General features: G+C 34.2%; 1 protein-coding gene across 1 annotated transcript in view; it reads left to right on the plus strand.

Moving 5' to 3' along the window:
• Positions 1-18,433, plus strand: part of LOC106870025 (uncharacterized) — a 112,454-nt gene that overhangs the window by 40,459 nt on the left and 53,562 nt on the right. Inside the window, 1 exon segment of the mRNA XM_089365676.1 lies at positions 6,780-6,854. Within this exon segment, the coding sequence (XP_089221802.1) occupies positions 6,780-6,854 (75 nt within the window).

Raw genomic sequence — 18,433 nt, forward strand, 5'->3', positions numbered from 1 at the left:
TGGTGATATATAATTTGGAAAATGTCATCATCAAAAGATGAGAGAATATTTATAGTCCTAGGAGTGGCACAGCACATATACTGCAGCTGTTATTCTTAATTGAAGATGACTTGGTTGCAAGTACCATACTTACAATTGTTTTGAGCCTATCTTGCATCACAAGCAGGTATAGACACACTCTCCGACCATCTACTCCTGACCCAATGTGACATCAAGGGTGTGTGTGGAAGCTAGAGAGAAGGCCTACGCCAGCACTTGGCTGGTTCTTATTTTTGCTGAGTATATGGGAGCAGCATGAAATGAAGTGCCTTGCTGAAGGACACACTGCACTGCCAAGTCTAGAAATCAAGCCCACGACTTTGTGATTGTATACCTAGATAAATAACGAATAAGGTTATAGTTTCTGTGTTACTAAAAGCATTTGAGTAAATTACTTGAGTTACAAAATTTCACAATATTCAAATATTCTTTCAAGTAAGTCTTAATTACTTCCTCTAATTTTTTTTTTTTTAAAGAATATGTATGTCGGCATTTGTCCCCCCCCCCCCCACTACCACGTGGCAACCAATGCTGGTGTGTTTACGTCCCTGTAACTTAGCAGCTCGGCAGAAGAGACCGATAGAATAAGTACTAGGCTTGCAAAGAGTAAGTCCTGAGGTTATGTTCAACTAAAAGTGGTGCTCCAGCATGGCCACTGTCAAATGACTGAAACTAGTAAAAGAATATTTGTCTACAGGGAACCTTTGGTACCAGACAAGTAACAGTTCTTTTAAAAAGAATTATCTACCTTTCTGGTAGTATTGAATACTTCATCTACTTTGTTACTAAATGAGTGTGCATGTGTATATATATGTGTATACATTCATACATACTGACATACATTGATTTCTGTTGAAGGAAAACTTCAGGCATGGCATATTATGTCTTCAGGCAAGGCACTTGATTTTGTTTGACGAAAACTTTAAAATACCTACCTAATTAAGCAATCGCTCTGTACTACTATGTCTACTACTATGATTAAAAAAAACAAAAAAATTATGGAAATTACATTTTTTTCGTTTCTAATTTTTCTTTTTTTTTACATGGCAACAGACTTCTGAGGTGACAACACTTTTCTGAAATTTTTTGACTCTTTTGATACCAACCTACACAGGATGACTTACCACTTCCAGTTCTTTGATAGCTCTCTCATTTTTAAGGTTTCATACTGAAATTAGAACCCTCACTCATGATTTTATATAAGGAAATGTTAAAGTTGTGTTCCAACTGAATATTGAAAGAAGTTGTTTCAATGAATAGTTGTAAAATCTTGAAAATTTTCGAAATTAATTCTACTATGACAGCTATATATTTAATAAGAAATATAGTTTTCCAAGGGTTGTATTTTTCTTATATATTTTAAAAAATTTTGTCTGCATTAAATAGGTTAGCACTTAACTATTATGAAATGATAACTTAATTGGAGTTCTTAGTTTCTAAACAATTCCTGCAAACCAACATAGCGTCTTCTACATGTACTTAGTGATCATTCCCATACTACTTGGGCAATACAGTGAAGATACTGCTTTGCTAATGAGGCTGTAATAACACTAAAATGCTTGGAATTGTCTCCCTTAATTGCTGGAATAATTAAAAGTATTAGCCACTGACAAGTATTGTTTTTGTTCTCACCGTTCATTTATTCCTAGATAACTTTTTGATGCTCCTTGCATTAAATGTTAATACTAAATTAATTCCCTGTAGTTCATATTAGGCATCTTGGCCATGCTGGAACCCTACTTTAATTAATTTGTCTACAATCATTATCGTTTGATTTATATGCAACTAATATACTCTTACAGTGTTTTCCCTATTTTTCTCTCTCTAGCAACTATTTATTGTGCTAGAAAAAGCATAAAGCAAAAAATAAGCTAATTCATATATTTTTTGTGTTTTCGAGAGTTGTAAATATTGGCATCATTTTCAATATTTATAACCATTTTAGTCTACGTAATTGGAAATCTATCACTTTGAAACCTACAAATGTTTGCCATGCTTAGCCCAGCTGTGATTGTATCAACCCTAGAAATAGAGAGAGAGAGAGAGAGAGATAAATGGAATAACTGTCACCCACACTGAATACTTATTAACTGCATATGTGTACACACACTGTTCACATTCACACATGTATATATTGACCAATAGTTGCATATATATATATTGGCGTTAGGAAGGGCATCCAGCTGTAGAAACTCTGCCAAATCAGACTGGAGCCTGGTGTTGCCATCCGGTTTCACCAGTCCTCAGTCAAATCGTCCAACCCATGCTAGCATGGAAAGCGGACGTTAAACGATGATGATGATATAGATATATATAGATATAGACAGATAGATAGATAGATACACACCAAATCATCTGAGCATTGTAATGATTTTAGTTACCCATTGCACACACATAAACTGTCACATAGATTTATGCACTCTCTCTCTCTTTCCGTAACTCTTCTAGTCTTTTCTCCACTTGCATGCACGCACATTCTCCCTCTGCTTGCACACCTGCATTCTGTCTTTCTTGCACCCACCTACACACTCTTGTGTGCACCTACACGCACACACTCTCTTTCTCTCTCTCTCTCTCTCTCTCAAGCACTTACATACTCTTGTACACCTGCACTCACATTCTATTGCACTTGATTCATCACACACACACACACACACACACACACACACACACACACACACTGGTTGTTTTAGTTTACGTATTTATTCACATGGATTAGTTAGCGTATTTTAGAATAGAGCTTTATATTAAGGTTATCCTTTCCCTTCATACACTTGAGCATTTACACGTGCACACACACACACACACACACACACACACACACTCTCCCCCACTCTCTTTCTATACTTCTACTACATCATAATATTTGCCACCTTAGATGCCCATAAGTCTCTCTCGTTTACTTCTAGTTCACTTGTATTCATTATCCGACATTAAAAACTGTGTTTTCTAAGTGATTAAATGTTTGTTTGTTCTTTTAGTTTTTTTTTCTCCCCCCCCCCCTGTTTTTTCTCTCTCCAGAGCTTCAAAGTTCTCTGGCTGGTTACTAAGTTTTTTTTTTCCTGTTTTGGCACTGGTGTTGGCCTCTCCTTTCATTACTATCAGTGAAGCCAAATGGCTGTTGTTTGCTGTTCCTGTTACGTAAACTAACATAGCCTGGCGGACTTTGAAACACTGAGCCTATGTGTAAAGACTGGAGCTAATGTATGTGTATCTGTAATTAACTTTCTCTAGCTTATCGCTATTAGTCTTTCTTTGATGTGTTGCAGTTTTAATTACTCCCCTAAGATAAGGATTTCCTTCCTCAGCAGAAAGTTTCATTTCTTTCTTTGTTAATTTCTTCCTTTTTTTTTCATGTTTAGCTTTTCCATTGTTGCTGCACTAATGACCACGAGGTCATAAGTTTAAACATTACTTTGGTAGTTTGGTGTCCCTAGGCAATGCAGCGTACCACTTAGCTTCAGTCTAACATGTTGAGAATACTTTGTAGTTGAAATATAAGAATGAATGCTTAATTATACGGAATGATAATTCATTCTATAGCAATTCTTCAAGATATTTTAAATCTTGAGAAATATAGAAGTCAATCAAAAGGATTGAAGTTGTAAAACTGCAATAGTTGATTTGCATTGTATATTATATAACTGGTACTTTTTTCAATAAACATAGAATTCTGTTCTTGCAGGAAGAAAGAGTTTTGATGATTCTTTGAATGCTTAATTAATCTAGTCTACTTTTGGCTTTTGTTTGATATGATATACATGGACACAGGCATGGTCATGTGATAAGGAAGTTCTCTTAATCAAGTGATTCCGAGTTCCAGTTCGCTGCATGCTATTTTGTGCAAGAAAGAATCGATGGTTCTCAGTATGCTTCACTAATCTAGTTTACTTTTGGTCTTTTTGTTTCATACAAATGGGAGGCATAGGTATGGCTGTGTGATTAAGAGGTTCTCTTCTCAATCATGTGATTCTAACTTCCACCCCACTGCACATCACTTTGGGCCTGTGTCTTTACTATATTGCTTGGTCAATCCAAGCTGTCTGAGTGAAATTGGGTAGATCAGGATTATGGAAGCTCATCAGTTAATCTTCACCTGTTATGCTTTCTCCTCTTTTGCAATGTTCATGGAAACTTCCTGTTCTTGACATTTGTCATATTGGAGTGTGATTAAATTATTTTAAGGATTATGCAAATGAAGAACATATCCAGCAGCATTTCATTCATCTTTACGCTCTGAGTTCAAATTCCACCAAGTTCAACTTCACCTTTCTCCCTTTTGAGGTTGGCAAGACAAGTACCAGTTCATAACTTGGATTGATAGAATCAACATTCTCCTATCCCAAAGTTGCTGACCTTGTGCCAAACTTTGAAGTCATTATTATTCTGTTCGTCATTTTCCTCTCTCGATATCCTTTATTTCTCTATAAATTCCTTGATTAGTTTCTTTTTGTTTCCCTCACTTTGTATCCACTGTTTGTCTTTCATCTCTCTCTCTCTCTCCTTCCTTTCCCGAGCGTCCAATAACACTATCCGTATCACGTCCTCACTTTGTTGTTTTTTTGTTATTGTTTTTTTGTGTTTTTTTGAAACTATATATATATATATATATATATATGTGTATATATATGTGTATATATATATATATATATATATATATATATATATATGATAGATTCTCTTGTCAGCTCTGTTGTATGATGTTTAGCCACCATAAGTGTTGACTACCTACACAGATGATATCTTCTCCAGTAGCGAATGAAAACTTGTGTAGGGCCAGCCTTTTGGATCAGTTTTTGGATATGCTCACAGTACAAAATTGGTGCAACTGTTTGGTACAAATTCAGTGAACAACATACCTTAGGCTTTTCTATTAATGTTCTCCATCTCCTGGGTTAGTTGCCTTCATCATGCCATTGAGTTCAACCTTGGTTAAATGTGCACCTCGGCACAAACTAGAAATTTTAAAGTCCTCATCATACATATATATAAATCTATCTATCACCCACATAATTGGATGGCCATTGTTTCCTTTCTCCAACTAAGCAATTACAGTAATTTTTTTTTTTTTAATGCTTAGGTCATTCAAAATGATCCCTTAATTCATATATCAAAATTCATTGCCTATAACCCTCTTGTGATTATTTCCCTTTTGCTCATTTTAATTATGGTATATATTTTATTGACTGTAAAATGTGTAGTGCCCCTCCCACCTCTCTTGGAAAAAAGACACACACACACATGCTCACAGATGTTATAGGTTGAAATAGCACTATTTTTATAGTAAAATACCCCCCCCCCCCTTATTCTGTGAATTCTTTCCCTGATAACATTATGTGTGTAAATTGAATAGTGTTTGGATGTGTAGAAACCGGCATCACAAGAGTGGAAATAATAAAGCTTTCTTTATCATGCGTACACACACAACCACTGAATTTACATTGGTTGGTTTTTAATTTATTTATATATTTTCATATATATATAAATATATTTTCCAAACCTCTCCTACCCTCACGGTTTTTGTGGGAAGTTAATATTGTCTAGTTGAATGAATCTTATCGATCAGTTTGTGGCTAAGTGAACAGAAATAATTGTCTCTTTATGCTTATCGGAATTTAGTGCTTATGGATTGGTGAATAATAGAATACAAAATAAAATGTTTGTTTCCTTCACACAGCTTCATCGATGCTCTGTTGTGTTTTCTGTGATTAGTGAGAAACTCATAACCTCTAAACTAGGTGTTACTTTGACCAGTTCTCAAGCTCCTCAGTCTTTGTTTACCATTATTTATTTACTTGTTTATTTTATCGATAATCAGATGAAGAAAATTTATATAATTCATCGTTATTTTGGTTGAGATTTTTTTTCTTCTTTTTTTAAGCAGAAGTTCACTAAATGTAAATTCATACAACCAAACATTTTAAATCATAAATTCTAAGATTTCTGATGATGAGGTTTTTGCAGCGATAGATTTGTTTTGTTTTGTTGGTTTTTTCTTTCAAGACAAACTTCTTTTCTCCAGCTCTTTGGTTGGTTTTTTTTTGGCATTGCCACTGTGAAGAAGTTTTGATATTTACCAAAAGAAAAACGAAAAAAAAATGTAGATGTTCACATCACTTAAGTAGTTTCATCAGGATGGTTTGGAAATGGATATGGAGCATACTACCACCACCACCACCACCACTACTAGTACCCCTACTGTATCTAATACTTCTACAGGTGAAAGTGGTTTCACAAGGATGAGAAAAGTCTTGAAAAGTATAACAATTCATTGATGAAAAAAAATATTGCTAACTTGTAAATTGATCACTTGAGTATAAATGTGATTGCTAAAAATGATGCTTTGGGCAACACAGCCATGTATTTGAAGGTCCTTTTGGCGAAATTGCATTGATTTTTATAGATTGTCTTGTCCTGCATCATCTTCAAGCCAGAGTAGGGGGCAAAAAAAAAAAAAAAAAAAAAAATTTTTTTGTTCAGACTTCAAGATGCGCTTGTGAGCATTGTTTTAATAATAGAAGAAAAGACGCAAAAAAACCAGACCCGAAAAAAAATATACTTCTTTGAGACCACGTGAATTGTTATTGTCTTGAATCTTAGAAGATGCGAGGAAATTTGACAATAAAACAAACTCGTAAAATGAAATTTAAAAAAAAAAAAAGGGAAAACCCAAAAAGAAATAATAAATTTGCTTTATTTCATGTTTTCTTCTTTCATCTCTTTCTTTCTACTTTTTCCAGATCATTTTATGAAAGGAATACTTTGTGAAATAACATCCAAATATCCGGATTTTGATATCCGCAAATTTTCCAGAAGTATGCATCTATTTTTTTGGTGGTAGACATTCTTGTATATTCCATTTGTTTGTTTTTTTTTTCTTTTTTTTTTTTCTGTTTCATGTATTTGTTCGAGTTTTGTAGACCTGGTCTGTACTGGAATGACATTATCATTATTATTATTATTATTATTATTATTTTTTGTTTGTTAAATGAGTGAATGCATACGCAAGAGAGAAAGAGCGCATGTGCGTGTGTGTGAGAGGAAGAGAGTGAGAAAGAGGAGGAGGAGGAGAGAGTGAGAAAATGTGATAGCGAAAACTTTTCTCCAAAGTCTCTCCGAGATTTGTCTCCTCCCTTCCATATTTGCCTCCCTTTGTCAATGCACTGATCACCATCCCCTCCCCCATCCTCTGGCTGTCATTTTCATTTTTTTTTTACCTGCTTGCTTTCATTTTCTTTTCTTTTTTTTTTTTTTTTTACAATAATATACTCCCTCCTCCACTTCATCATTTGTTGTTGCTCGGTGGTGAACACTACTACAACTGCTGTATTGCTAAACATCCATAAGAATTGCCTTGTTCTGTCTGCTTGGATGTTTTTTTTTTTTACCTTTTTTTTTTCTCATTTTTTTTTTTTTATTGTTGTCTTTCAGATTAGGTCATTATTTTATCCCTTCACTTGTCACCTTCCTATGAATTCTTCATATTGTTGGTTTCCCTCCCCAACTCCATTTTCATAAGAGTCATAGTTATTGGTCATTTTTTTCTGGTTGATGTTCGCTTTGCCTTTTGTTCCAATTCTTTATCCTTTTAGCTAACAATTTGTGTGTGTGTGTGTGTGTGTATATACACACACACACACATGCACGCACACATATATGCATGTGTTCATATCTATAAATCGATTCAGTTTTGAAATATTCAGGTGTTGGAATTTCAGCTGTCGGTCTTGTATTTTGATATCGGAGATAAACTAAAGAGGAGGAACTGTTTCATGGTCATCAGTTGTCGAATAGCTGTTATCGATTTATCTTTTATTTTATTTTTCATTTTATTTCTGTGGCAGTGAGAGTGCCAAGTAGTTAGTTACTTGGTATAATTAATTAGAATGATCTTGTACTGGCTAATTAATTATTTAGTGAAGATTATTGATGTTTCGCCTTGATTATGTAGAAGTCATAACAATATAGATACACAGTTAGTTGTTCCTCCCACCTTTTGCTATATATATATATATATATATATATATATATATATACTACTAGTCTGTGTATGTATACACACTATATGAGTTCATGCAGGAAGGATTGTATGTGTATATATTTCCTTACCTTCATTCACACTCTGCTAAAGTTATCTCCGCGGGCAGTAGCATTGTACAAACTCAGATCATCATCATCATCATCCAGTGTTTTAAATCCGGGTTTTTCTCCCATTAACGGTGGTGGCCAGATCTACGTCAATGCCATAGCAACCCCCTTTGCTATCATGAGGCTTTCTTGGACCTGGATTTTCTATGGGGAGCATGCTCTTGCTTACCCTACAACCTCAGTTTCTAGGCATGAGTGGTCCCAAGACTAAGGCCTCTGCCATGATTTCTGAGAAATGTGGTGGAAAACTAACTCAGGAAGGCAGGGATGCTACTCCCTGAGATCCCTTTCGGAGCCCCTCCCCTTATACACACACACACACACACACACACACACACACACACACACACACACACACACACACACACACACACACACACACAAGCACTTATGGACACCTGCCCCTATGTGTAAAGAGTAATCCTTTTGTTGGCCATGAGTGTAAGAAACTTTCAGAATTAGGTTATCATTGGGAATCTCGGTCTGTAGCTAGAATTAGTTTTATATAATTTCTGTCATTATTTCTTATCAAAATTTTCGTCTTATTTTTTAGCAATACTTTTTACTGTAACAGTTCTTTTATAGTATGCCTCTCCATCTCCCTCCCCCCTATTGCTCCATTTTCGGCTGTTGATTTCCTTGTATGATGGGTACTTCTGATGATAGTTTTTAGTTTCAACATGAAAGGAAATTCCACTGAATGCAGAATGTTGAAACACTGGAATGGATGTCTTGATGTGTGAACCATAATGTTTCTATTGAAAGACAGTACAGTTCATTGAGGAGCCTTGTTAAATAAAATATTCCTCTTTTCCTGTTTTCAGTCAGATGTTTGTAGTAGTTCTTTCTCCACTTGACTTCCAGAAACTATTAGTCTGTCTGTTATATTTCGTGATTTTTTTTTGTTTTGTTTGGTTTTTCAATGAAAGTTAATCAAACTCATCCTTTTGGCATTGTAAATTTCTGTTTGTATGAATAATTGTAGCTCTTCATTTTCGCCAGCATTTTGTCATATGTATAAGTTCAAAACTTGGTTGAGATTAAGGTGAAATTTATCTTGGACTGTTATGGTTGGAGATTTCTTTTTCATTCTTTCTCTCTTTTTCTCCTCAGAAATCTGTGTCATAATTTTGGATTTAATTGAAAAGCCTGGTGTTTTACCATATTAGGGTGATTCTGCAAGGTTTAATTTTTTTTTTTTTACATTTAGGGTTATACAAATCATAAGTACAATTACATAACACAGCATAATGATATCTCCTCCATGTCCATTACTCCATGTCCTATTTCCTTCATTAAAGGATTTCTTTGTACTTGTTTTATCGCCCATGTGGCACTGTTTTTAAAAAAAATATTTTTATTTAGGTCATAAGTGTGCTCGCTTTAGGAAAGCTAATTACATATTTGAATTCTGTTGTAGTTAATTTGATTTTTTTTTTTATGATGTAAAGATTGAGAGAATGGAAAAGGAAAAAAAAATAATGTTCAAGCCACTTCATAAGAATTACATTTAAGAATTGGTTGAGGGTGTCATTGGAACAGAAGTGTTTTATCGATATGTGGGTGTATGTGTAGATGTGTGTATACAAATATTGTATACATTGTATGTGAACATGCATGTGTGTGTGTATATGCGTATATACGTGTGTATGTATATGTGTGTCTATATATTGTCTATATACGTGTGTCTACATATTGTATAATTGTGTATATACATATTGTATGTGTGTATATGTGTGTGTTTAAATATTGTTTATTTACACGTGTACATATTGTATATTAGTGTGTGTGTGTGTGTGTGTGTATATGTTGTGCATATATGTGTCTTTGTATGTAAACCTGTTTATGTGTGTATATATTGTGTGTATATGTGTTTGTGTACATAAACATGTTTATATCTAAGATTGTATGTGGTGTGTTAATAACTGTATGCAGATATGTTTATGGTGGGGGGGTGGGCAAAGTTTCAACTTATCTCAGCTCAAGCACTTGCAGCACTTTATGGTGTCTGTAGCCCCTTACTGTCTCCCATATATAAAATCTTTCATGTAGAAGCCAACACATCTGTAACACAATTGTAACTTTAGATTGCAGTGAAGTCCATGCTTACTTTCATACTTGAAATAGTTTCCCCTTTTCACTGAAGACCATGTGAGACTGCACACCATATCCAGGAATATGGAGGTATCAGTTGTATCTGACATGTTCATTCATAGAAATTAAGGATCACATATGTGTTATCACACATGGTTCACAGGAATATTTACATGAATTTTAACACTCCAGAATTATGATAGAACAAAGAAAATACAACTTTTATCATTGATATGAAAGCATACGTTTGGCTGGTCCCAGTTTGACGAAAGATAATCATAATGCCAAATTCAGTGACAAAAGAACTGAAGAGTACCTGTTGGATAATGTTGACCCTCCTTCAGCACGTGTAACTATTCAGACCCTCTCTTACTTCAAAGTCACTTAACAAACTAGGTTCAGTAATTTCTTTTCATTTTGGTAATGGCTTTAAAAATCCATTGGTTAAGGTTGCAAACTAAGATTCCAGAATGCTTGCATTTGCCCACCTGTAAAATGCAGCATTTGCCCACCTGTAAAATGCAGCATTTGCCCACCTGTAAAATGCAGCATTTGCCCACCTGTAAAATGCAGCATTTTTAGTCTGTGACCAGCTGGTAGAGTGTGTGAATGCCTATGATAATTAGTACGATTAATTACAATTACGATAAAATGTTTTGAGAAACTGGGGTTTTTTTTTTCTTTACACAGAATACAGTTTTCTTCTCATTCTTCTACAATCTCAATTAGTTTGTCTTTCATGCAAATAGGTTTACCACTGTGGGTTCAGTTTCAATAGTTCTTTAAAGTGGACTGAACTATCGAGATGAGAAATACCTCAAAATGTCGTTTATTTTGACATCCAGTACAGTTGTGTTCACAAAATTCACCGAACAATATACATGCTGGTAATCAGCTGTTTTTGTATCTCACCTTTAGTCTTATGTTCCATGGTACCCTCGTTTCATGCGATCCCTCTGGATCCAGCAATTCTAAGGCTCAGACTAGTTTTAGAACTGCAAATCTAATTTGTTCTCTACTCTTGGTACAAATTCATAATTCCAATTGGCAAAATAGCTTCTGTCTAAACTATTTGTGAAATAAAAATGTAGAGTTTCTCAGTGACAACTTTATTTCCCCGTGGCCCACAATCTTTCACTAGAGCACGTCTTTAAGCATCTTATCTTCATTGCAGTATTCTCATAAACTACTTTACTATTGTCCATGGTGGATCTCTCTCTACCTGGGAAAACTAGTATTATCTAATTCACTGTTACCCCAGGCTGAATGCTTTGCTATTACCTACAAGATACTAAATGTTCATATACTTACTTAAGCCTTTTGGAGCATAGGCCATTGATGCTTTTGAAACTTTTTTTGTTTTTTTTAAATTCATTTTCTGGGTAGTAGTCTGGCTATGCAAATGCAATTTTACCTCTCGGTCAAGACAGTTCACATTAGTTTGGAATGTCCAACATGGGAGGTCTTACAAGATCTTGCACTATTTTGGCATATGTCTTAGGGTCAGTGGGGCCCACTAGCTTCCATGCCACTACGAGGACCAGACTTTGTGGTTGATGTATTCATCTGAATAATTAATGAGGTTCTTGCCCCATATTGTCATTCATCTGAACACATTTGTTAGTATGGAGTATGTGTACACAGCTCTTCTGTGTATATGTTCTAATGTTATATTGTAACTGTTGTATTATTATTGTGTGTGTGTGTATGTATATATACACATACATACATGCTGTTGTGTATCAACTACTGTATGTCGTCTCATCTGATGTCTATTGACTGTTGTTGTTGTAGTTTCTGTTACAACTTTGCAATGTACCTTTGTTGTATAGTGACAACAATCTGAACTGCATAGATATGGCATATTCAAATGATAGGTATTTTTTTTTTCCTTTTGGTTCTTCTTTCTGGCTCTATTACAGACTTTGTGATTGACAGCTTCCTCATCATTTCACTTTCGTATCCTCCCTATCAATTGGTTTATTGACTTAATGATTTTTTCTAAGGTCTCAAACAAATTCTTTTCAGCAGCATTTTTATTCACCACCCTTCTTCATATATATGTATATATATGTATGTATCACAGTATTGACCAGACTAATGGATGTTATACATCGCTGGTCACAATGCGTTTTGCATTGTTTTAGTTTCTGAATGATGTCACCTCGCTGGGTAGGCAAGTAGGCCAATATTTCCCTTGATCTGAAGGATATTTCATTGCAGGACTACCTGTTTACACCTGAGTGCCCTGGAGTAATGTGAAGTGAAGTGTTGTGCTCAAGAACATAATGCACCCCCTAGTCTGGGAATCGAACCCATAATCTGTCGATCATAAGTACAACACCCTAACCACCAGGCCACGTACCTTCACCACATCTATAAAACCTTGATTGTTCCTAACTGGTAATTATTGGAGATTAGGTACACACAAAAGTATTGAGAATTGTTTTACAGGTTGGAATCTGGTTTTTCTGAAACTGAATATGGTTTTAGTATCCCAGTCCATGGACATGTGTGAGAACTTCTCAAGAGTTGGAAAATATTTTAACTATTATTGTTGTTATTGTTAGGTTAACACGTCCCCAGTTCAGTGATGCAGATTTCCTGTTTGAAGTGGTTTAAATTGAAATCTTTGATCAAAATTCATCAGCACTAAATTAGTAATTTTCAAAAGAAATTGAAACGAAAGTGGTGTATTTCAGTAGAAACTTAGTAACAAAAAGGGTTAAAATGCGTGTCCATGTGAGTATATAAGCTGAGGAAACAAAAAACTGTGACGTAAAAATTAGTTCTTAAAATTCATGTGCAGAGAAAGGGAAAATCGTCTTCAATTATCAGCACTTCATTTGAAGGTGTTTGCTTATCATTTTGAGATCAGAATTTGCATAAATTTATTATTTTTCAAATCACAGTGGGGGAGTATGGGTGAGGTTTAAATCATTGCCTTCTACTTTTATCTACTTGCTATATTTATGTTTGTGTATTTAAGATAATAAATTCCTTCTTCTCATTAACATGTTGGGTGGTGCATAAGAGGTGTGGTTATTTAGTTTTTAGGTGTTTACTGTTTTACGGTTGGAAGCAGTGGTAGATAGTTAGCTTCTATCTCAAAGTAATTTCAGCAAAGTAAATATTAAATATTGGAAGTATATATATATATATATATATATATATATATATATATATATATATATATCTATGGATGTGTAATGTAAGTGTACATGTTCGACAGTGCTGGTGCTTTGAGAGAGGGAAATTAGGCATAAGAAGAATTAGTTGCTGTGTGTAAGAGAAGACTGCAGTGGTGTGGTCATGTGATGTGGATGGATGCTGAAAGCTCCATAAAGTGCCAATCTCTCAAAGTAGATGAAACACATGGAAGTAAGAGACCCAGGAAGACAACGAAGTGATGAAGAATGCTGGACACTGAACCTTTCGGGCAAGATGACAAAGGACTGAGATGCCTGGCACTTTGCTGTACTCAAGAAGACCTGTAATCCACAGCAGAAGTGTTAAGACCGGACCTCCTGGTTGGGGGATTGACCTGCAAGAGTCCTGGGCCGGTGCCACATTACAAGCACTTGTGACAGTGTCATGTATAAGCACTTGTGGTAGTGCCATATAAAAACGCCCATGTGGCGCTACATAAAAGCACCCAGCACACTTTGTAAAGTGGTTGGCATTAGGAAGGTCATTCAGTTGTAGAAACCATGCCAAATCAGACTGGAGTTAATCTTGGTTCAAGATAAGAGAAATGGGAGCATTTGGTGCTACATGACTTCTGTTTTATTGTTACACCTTTATCTTTGCTGCTCTCTCTTTCTCTCTCTCTCTCTCTCTCTCTCTAGCTTTAATCAAGAACTAATTTGACAGAAATATGCGTGAACAGTTATGACACACATTGCATAACATTGAAAGTACTTTTTCACTATATTCTTTTAGGTTATTGATTTTTCTTAGTTTTTGGAGGTTATTTTCTATAGTTTGGCCCAGTTGTCGAGTCAAAGAATGTTTTCTTTTAAAGTGGAGTATATTATTTCCATCAGAATATGACTTGACATTAAATCAGAATGTGAGTGTATGTATGTATATATATATATATATATATACAAGTGTATATATATATATACAAGTGTATATATATGTGACATAAGTGCAGTGTGACTGAATAGTTATGAAGTTTGCTTCACGACCTCAATATTCTGGTTTTAATCCTACTTCATGGCATTTTCTATACCCATGGGTTGACCCCATGCCTTGTGAGTGTAAGTGGATATATGGAAATTGTATGGAAGCCTGTCGGATGAATTGTTTCTGTATGTAATTCAAATGGACAGCTTTGTCATACACTGTGTTGTGCTCATTTTGTCTGAGAATTACTTCATGGGTGAGCATACCTGTGGAATGCTCAGTCACTACACACTACTCTGGTGAGCAGGTAATTCAGTTGATATAGCAATTGAATATATACCCTTGAAACTGATGGGAAGGTACACCCCATATAATGGAAATTATATAACTGAACCCAGCTATATTGAAATTTCTAGATTTTGCTGGACCGCACTTTATTTCTTGTCTCTGATAGGTCAGTCTCAATTTTACTTTTAATAAAGGCTAAATAGACATTGGTACATTGGTTGTCGTATCTTGATAGGGTCATTTTGTCAATAAGAAACACATGCACTGTTTCTAGTTCACTTTTTTATACTTTTATTAGTTAGCTAATTAACCAGTTTGTTTGATTAATCATTTGCTCAGTTGATCAATCAATCAGCTGGCCCATTCTCAACCTCTTCAAGGACATGTCTGCATTACTCTTAAACTTGTGTGTGTGTCTTATTGGCAAAATAACCCACCTAAGATACATGTATTGACCCTTGATTTTTGTATCTAGAATCTTCCAAAACAAATAGAAAAATGATATAAATATTAATATACTTTCTTATATAGAACATATATTCACACCTACATAAACTTATGTAAAATTTATATATACTAATGCAAATCAAATTGTTAATGGCATGTTAGTTTTTTTTTTATGTTATTATGTTAATTTTTTTGATAATGTTCTGTTTTGATCTAGGCTCTCTTTATGTGTATGGTTGTTGTGTTGCATTTTCCATGAAACTTTACATGTGATGTATGTATATATATATATATATATATATGTATATATATATATATATATGTATATATATATATATATATATATATATATATATATATATATATATATATATATATATATATATATATGTATATATATATATGTATATATATATATGTATATATATATATGTATATATATATATATATATATATATATATATATATATATATGACATATGTATGTCTATTTATTTACTAATATATATCTCTAATGCCCTCCTAATGACTAGTGAAAGAATCTGCTAGTATTACATTTTTGTCTGAACTCTTGCTTCTGTATTCCATGTTTCAGCCAGTAGCTTGCCTCCTCTCTCAGAGGCTATATTAAACTCACTAATGATATAGCTGCAGTATATAACCTGAGAAAAAAAAAAAAAACAGAAACTAAATGTCTCTAGACTAAAATAGCAGCATGTTGTTTCATTCAGTTATCAACTATTTTGTTACATTGTTTTATTTATTAATTGTATGTTTCTTTTTTTTTTTTTGGAAGATTTTGTCCTTTTTTTTTTTAATGAATATTTATGATTATTGTGGTTACTTATGACTATGTTGTACTAAAGTATTAGTTTATTAAACTCTTATGTATTTCATCATCATCATCATCATTATTATTATTACTGTTATCGCACTGGGCAAAATGTTTAGCGGCATTTCTTCCGGCTCTTTACATTCTGACTTGAATGCCAAGGTTGACTTTGTCTTTCAGCCTTTCAAGATCAACATATATCAGTTTGAACACTGGGGTCATTTGTCTTTCATCTTTTTGCAATCAATAAAGTAGGTACCATTTGAACATTGGGATCAAAGTAATCAACGTACGTCATCTTTAAAATTGATGGCCGTGTGCCAGAATTTGAAACCTTATTTTGCATTATTAGAAATCATTACATATCTCATCCTTCCATTTTTGACTATGTATTTCAAATTATTTCAACTTGTGTGTGAGAAAAAAAATTTTCTATTCCCTCACCCACTTTCTTTTTTATCTATTATTTCTGACAATTCATCTCCTTTATATAACATAAATCCCTTTCAAATCTGGTCCCTACTAATTGCATAAGAACCCTTTCGTCTACAGTCCATCATGTCTTAATTCTTCTAATTAAATTTCCATCTTGAAGACATTGTAAGAAATAGAGTTCATAATGATAGCAAACGAAAGGAAGTATTACATAAGATGCTGAACAAAACTAAAACGAATATCGTTAAAAATAATTGTATGTAATTAAAAAAAAGAATATATACACACACACACACACACACACACACACACACACACACACACACAACTTTATGGTCACAAAAATAAATTCCTTAAGTTCTTGTTGCACCAGCTCCACAAACTGATTTAAATCTGCTGTTGGAACCCCCCCTTTTTTTTTTTTGCCCCCTCTTGCATTTGCATGCATGTCCTAGAGAAAGGCTTGAATGTTGCAAACATCCACTACCCCTGTATCTGCTACAAATCCAGGCCTTGCCTGGTTCCAACTGGGAGTTAAAACTGGTTTGTGGATTCAATGTGCAAGGAATGTAACTGTTGAATCAAACAAGAATGCCTTTTTAGCAGTATTAACAACAGTAATGTAGTTGTAGTCATAGCAATAATAATGATGATGATGACTTATTTTATATGCCTTGATGACAAAAGATGATAATGATGATAATTTGTTACATGTAATTGATCATCAACTTTATAGGCAAACAGAAGTTACCAAATGCTTTTTTTTTCTTTTTTAAGTGGCTTTTTTTAAAATGTTAGATAATTGTTATAATTCTCTTGGTTCTGAAGGAACTTTGTCTTTAATCATGTTGTTGTTTTCTGTGATGGTATTCTTATTCTTCTAACGTTACTTTCAATTGTGTTTTACTGTTTAACTGATAGATTGTCTGTAAAGAATTTCAACAATAGTTTAGACCCTGTAAGGAAGAAAATATACTTTCGTGTTTTGTCAAGAAAATCAAGCTTTTACATTTCTAAATTTCATTCCGGTTATGCAATGACAATGGACAGTAGAGGCCAGCTAAAAGTGTAATGCAGTACAGGCTAGTCAACTTGGTAGTAGTTCAAAGTAAGGTTGACCCCTGTCCAACAGGTGAAATGACTATGGATCATGTTATACGGGATGGTGCTTTATTACAAACCTATGTTGATGTGTAAAATTGGATGGTAAAATTATGATGGTGATATTTCTTCCAATACTACATAAAGCCAACTGAATCCTTGCAAATTTCCACAAATACTAGTCAACTTAGGCTATCTTCTATGTTGTTGCTTGAACTGCTAGAAATAGCTACCAAATTTCTATAGGTCACAACCTACTATCTTAAAAGAAAGAATACTCTGGATAATGTAATCTGAGGTATACTATGCCTAAATAAAATGTGGATTGATCACACTACAACACCCAAGTAAAATGAGAGCAAGACTTCAGTGTGTGCCCTGGGCCTGGAACAGCTCTCATGCAGGGAATGTATTGATTATTTCGGCACGAGCCCTATAACTTAACCGTCAGACCATTTAAACACTTAACAAGCAATGCAGAACAACAGTTCATTATAATGAATGTAACTGTGTTTGACCAATGTATTTTTTTTGCAAGCTTATGGAATAGTTGTTCAGTATTTATTCTCTCTTTCTCATGATATTCAAGTTGATTAAGGGAGCAGAAACTCTAGAACTGTGATGGGCAGCCCGAGGCCCAAGGGACTTTCTAAATGACATGCTTAATATAAAAAAAAAAAGAAAAAACCTTAAAATTTTTTTAGTAGTGTGGCCCACCTAATGATGAACCATGTCTCATTCAGCCCTCTCCTTGAAAATGGTAAACCATACCTACTCTTCAATAATGAAATTTCTTACTGTTAGAATCATCTTCGGTTTTCTTTTTATTCACTTATACTCACTAATGTATTACTCCTTGCTTAGTCTTTGGCAATCCTTTAACTTGCACAATGTATCATTCAAGCATTCTCCCTTTGC

The sequence above is a fragment of the Octopus bimaculoides genome, chromosome 18 (genome assembly GCF_046866305.1).
Source record: "Octopus bimaculoides isolate indiv1 chromosome 18, ASM4686630v1, whole genome shotgun sequence".
Taxonomy (NCBI): domain Eukaryota; kingdom Metazoa; phylum Mollusca; class Cephalopoda; order Octopoda; family Octopodidae; genus Octopus; species Octopus bimaculoides.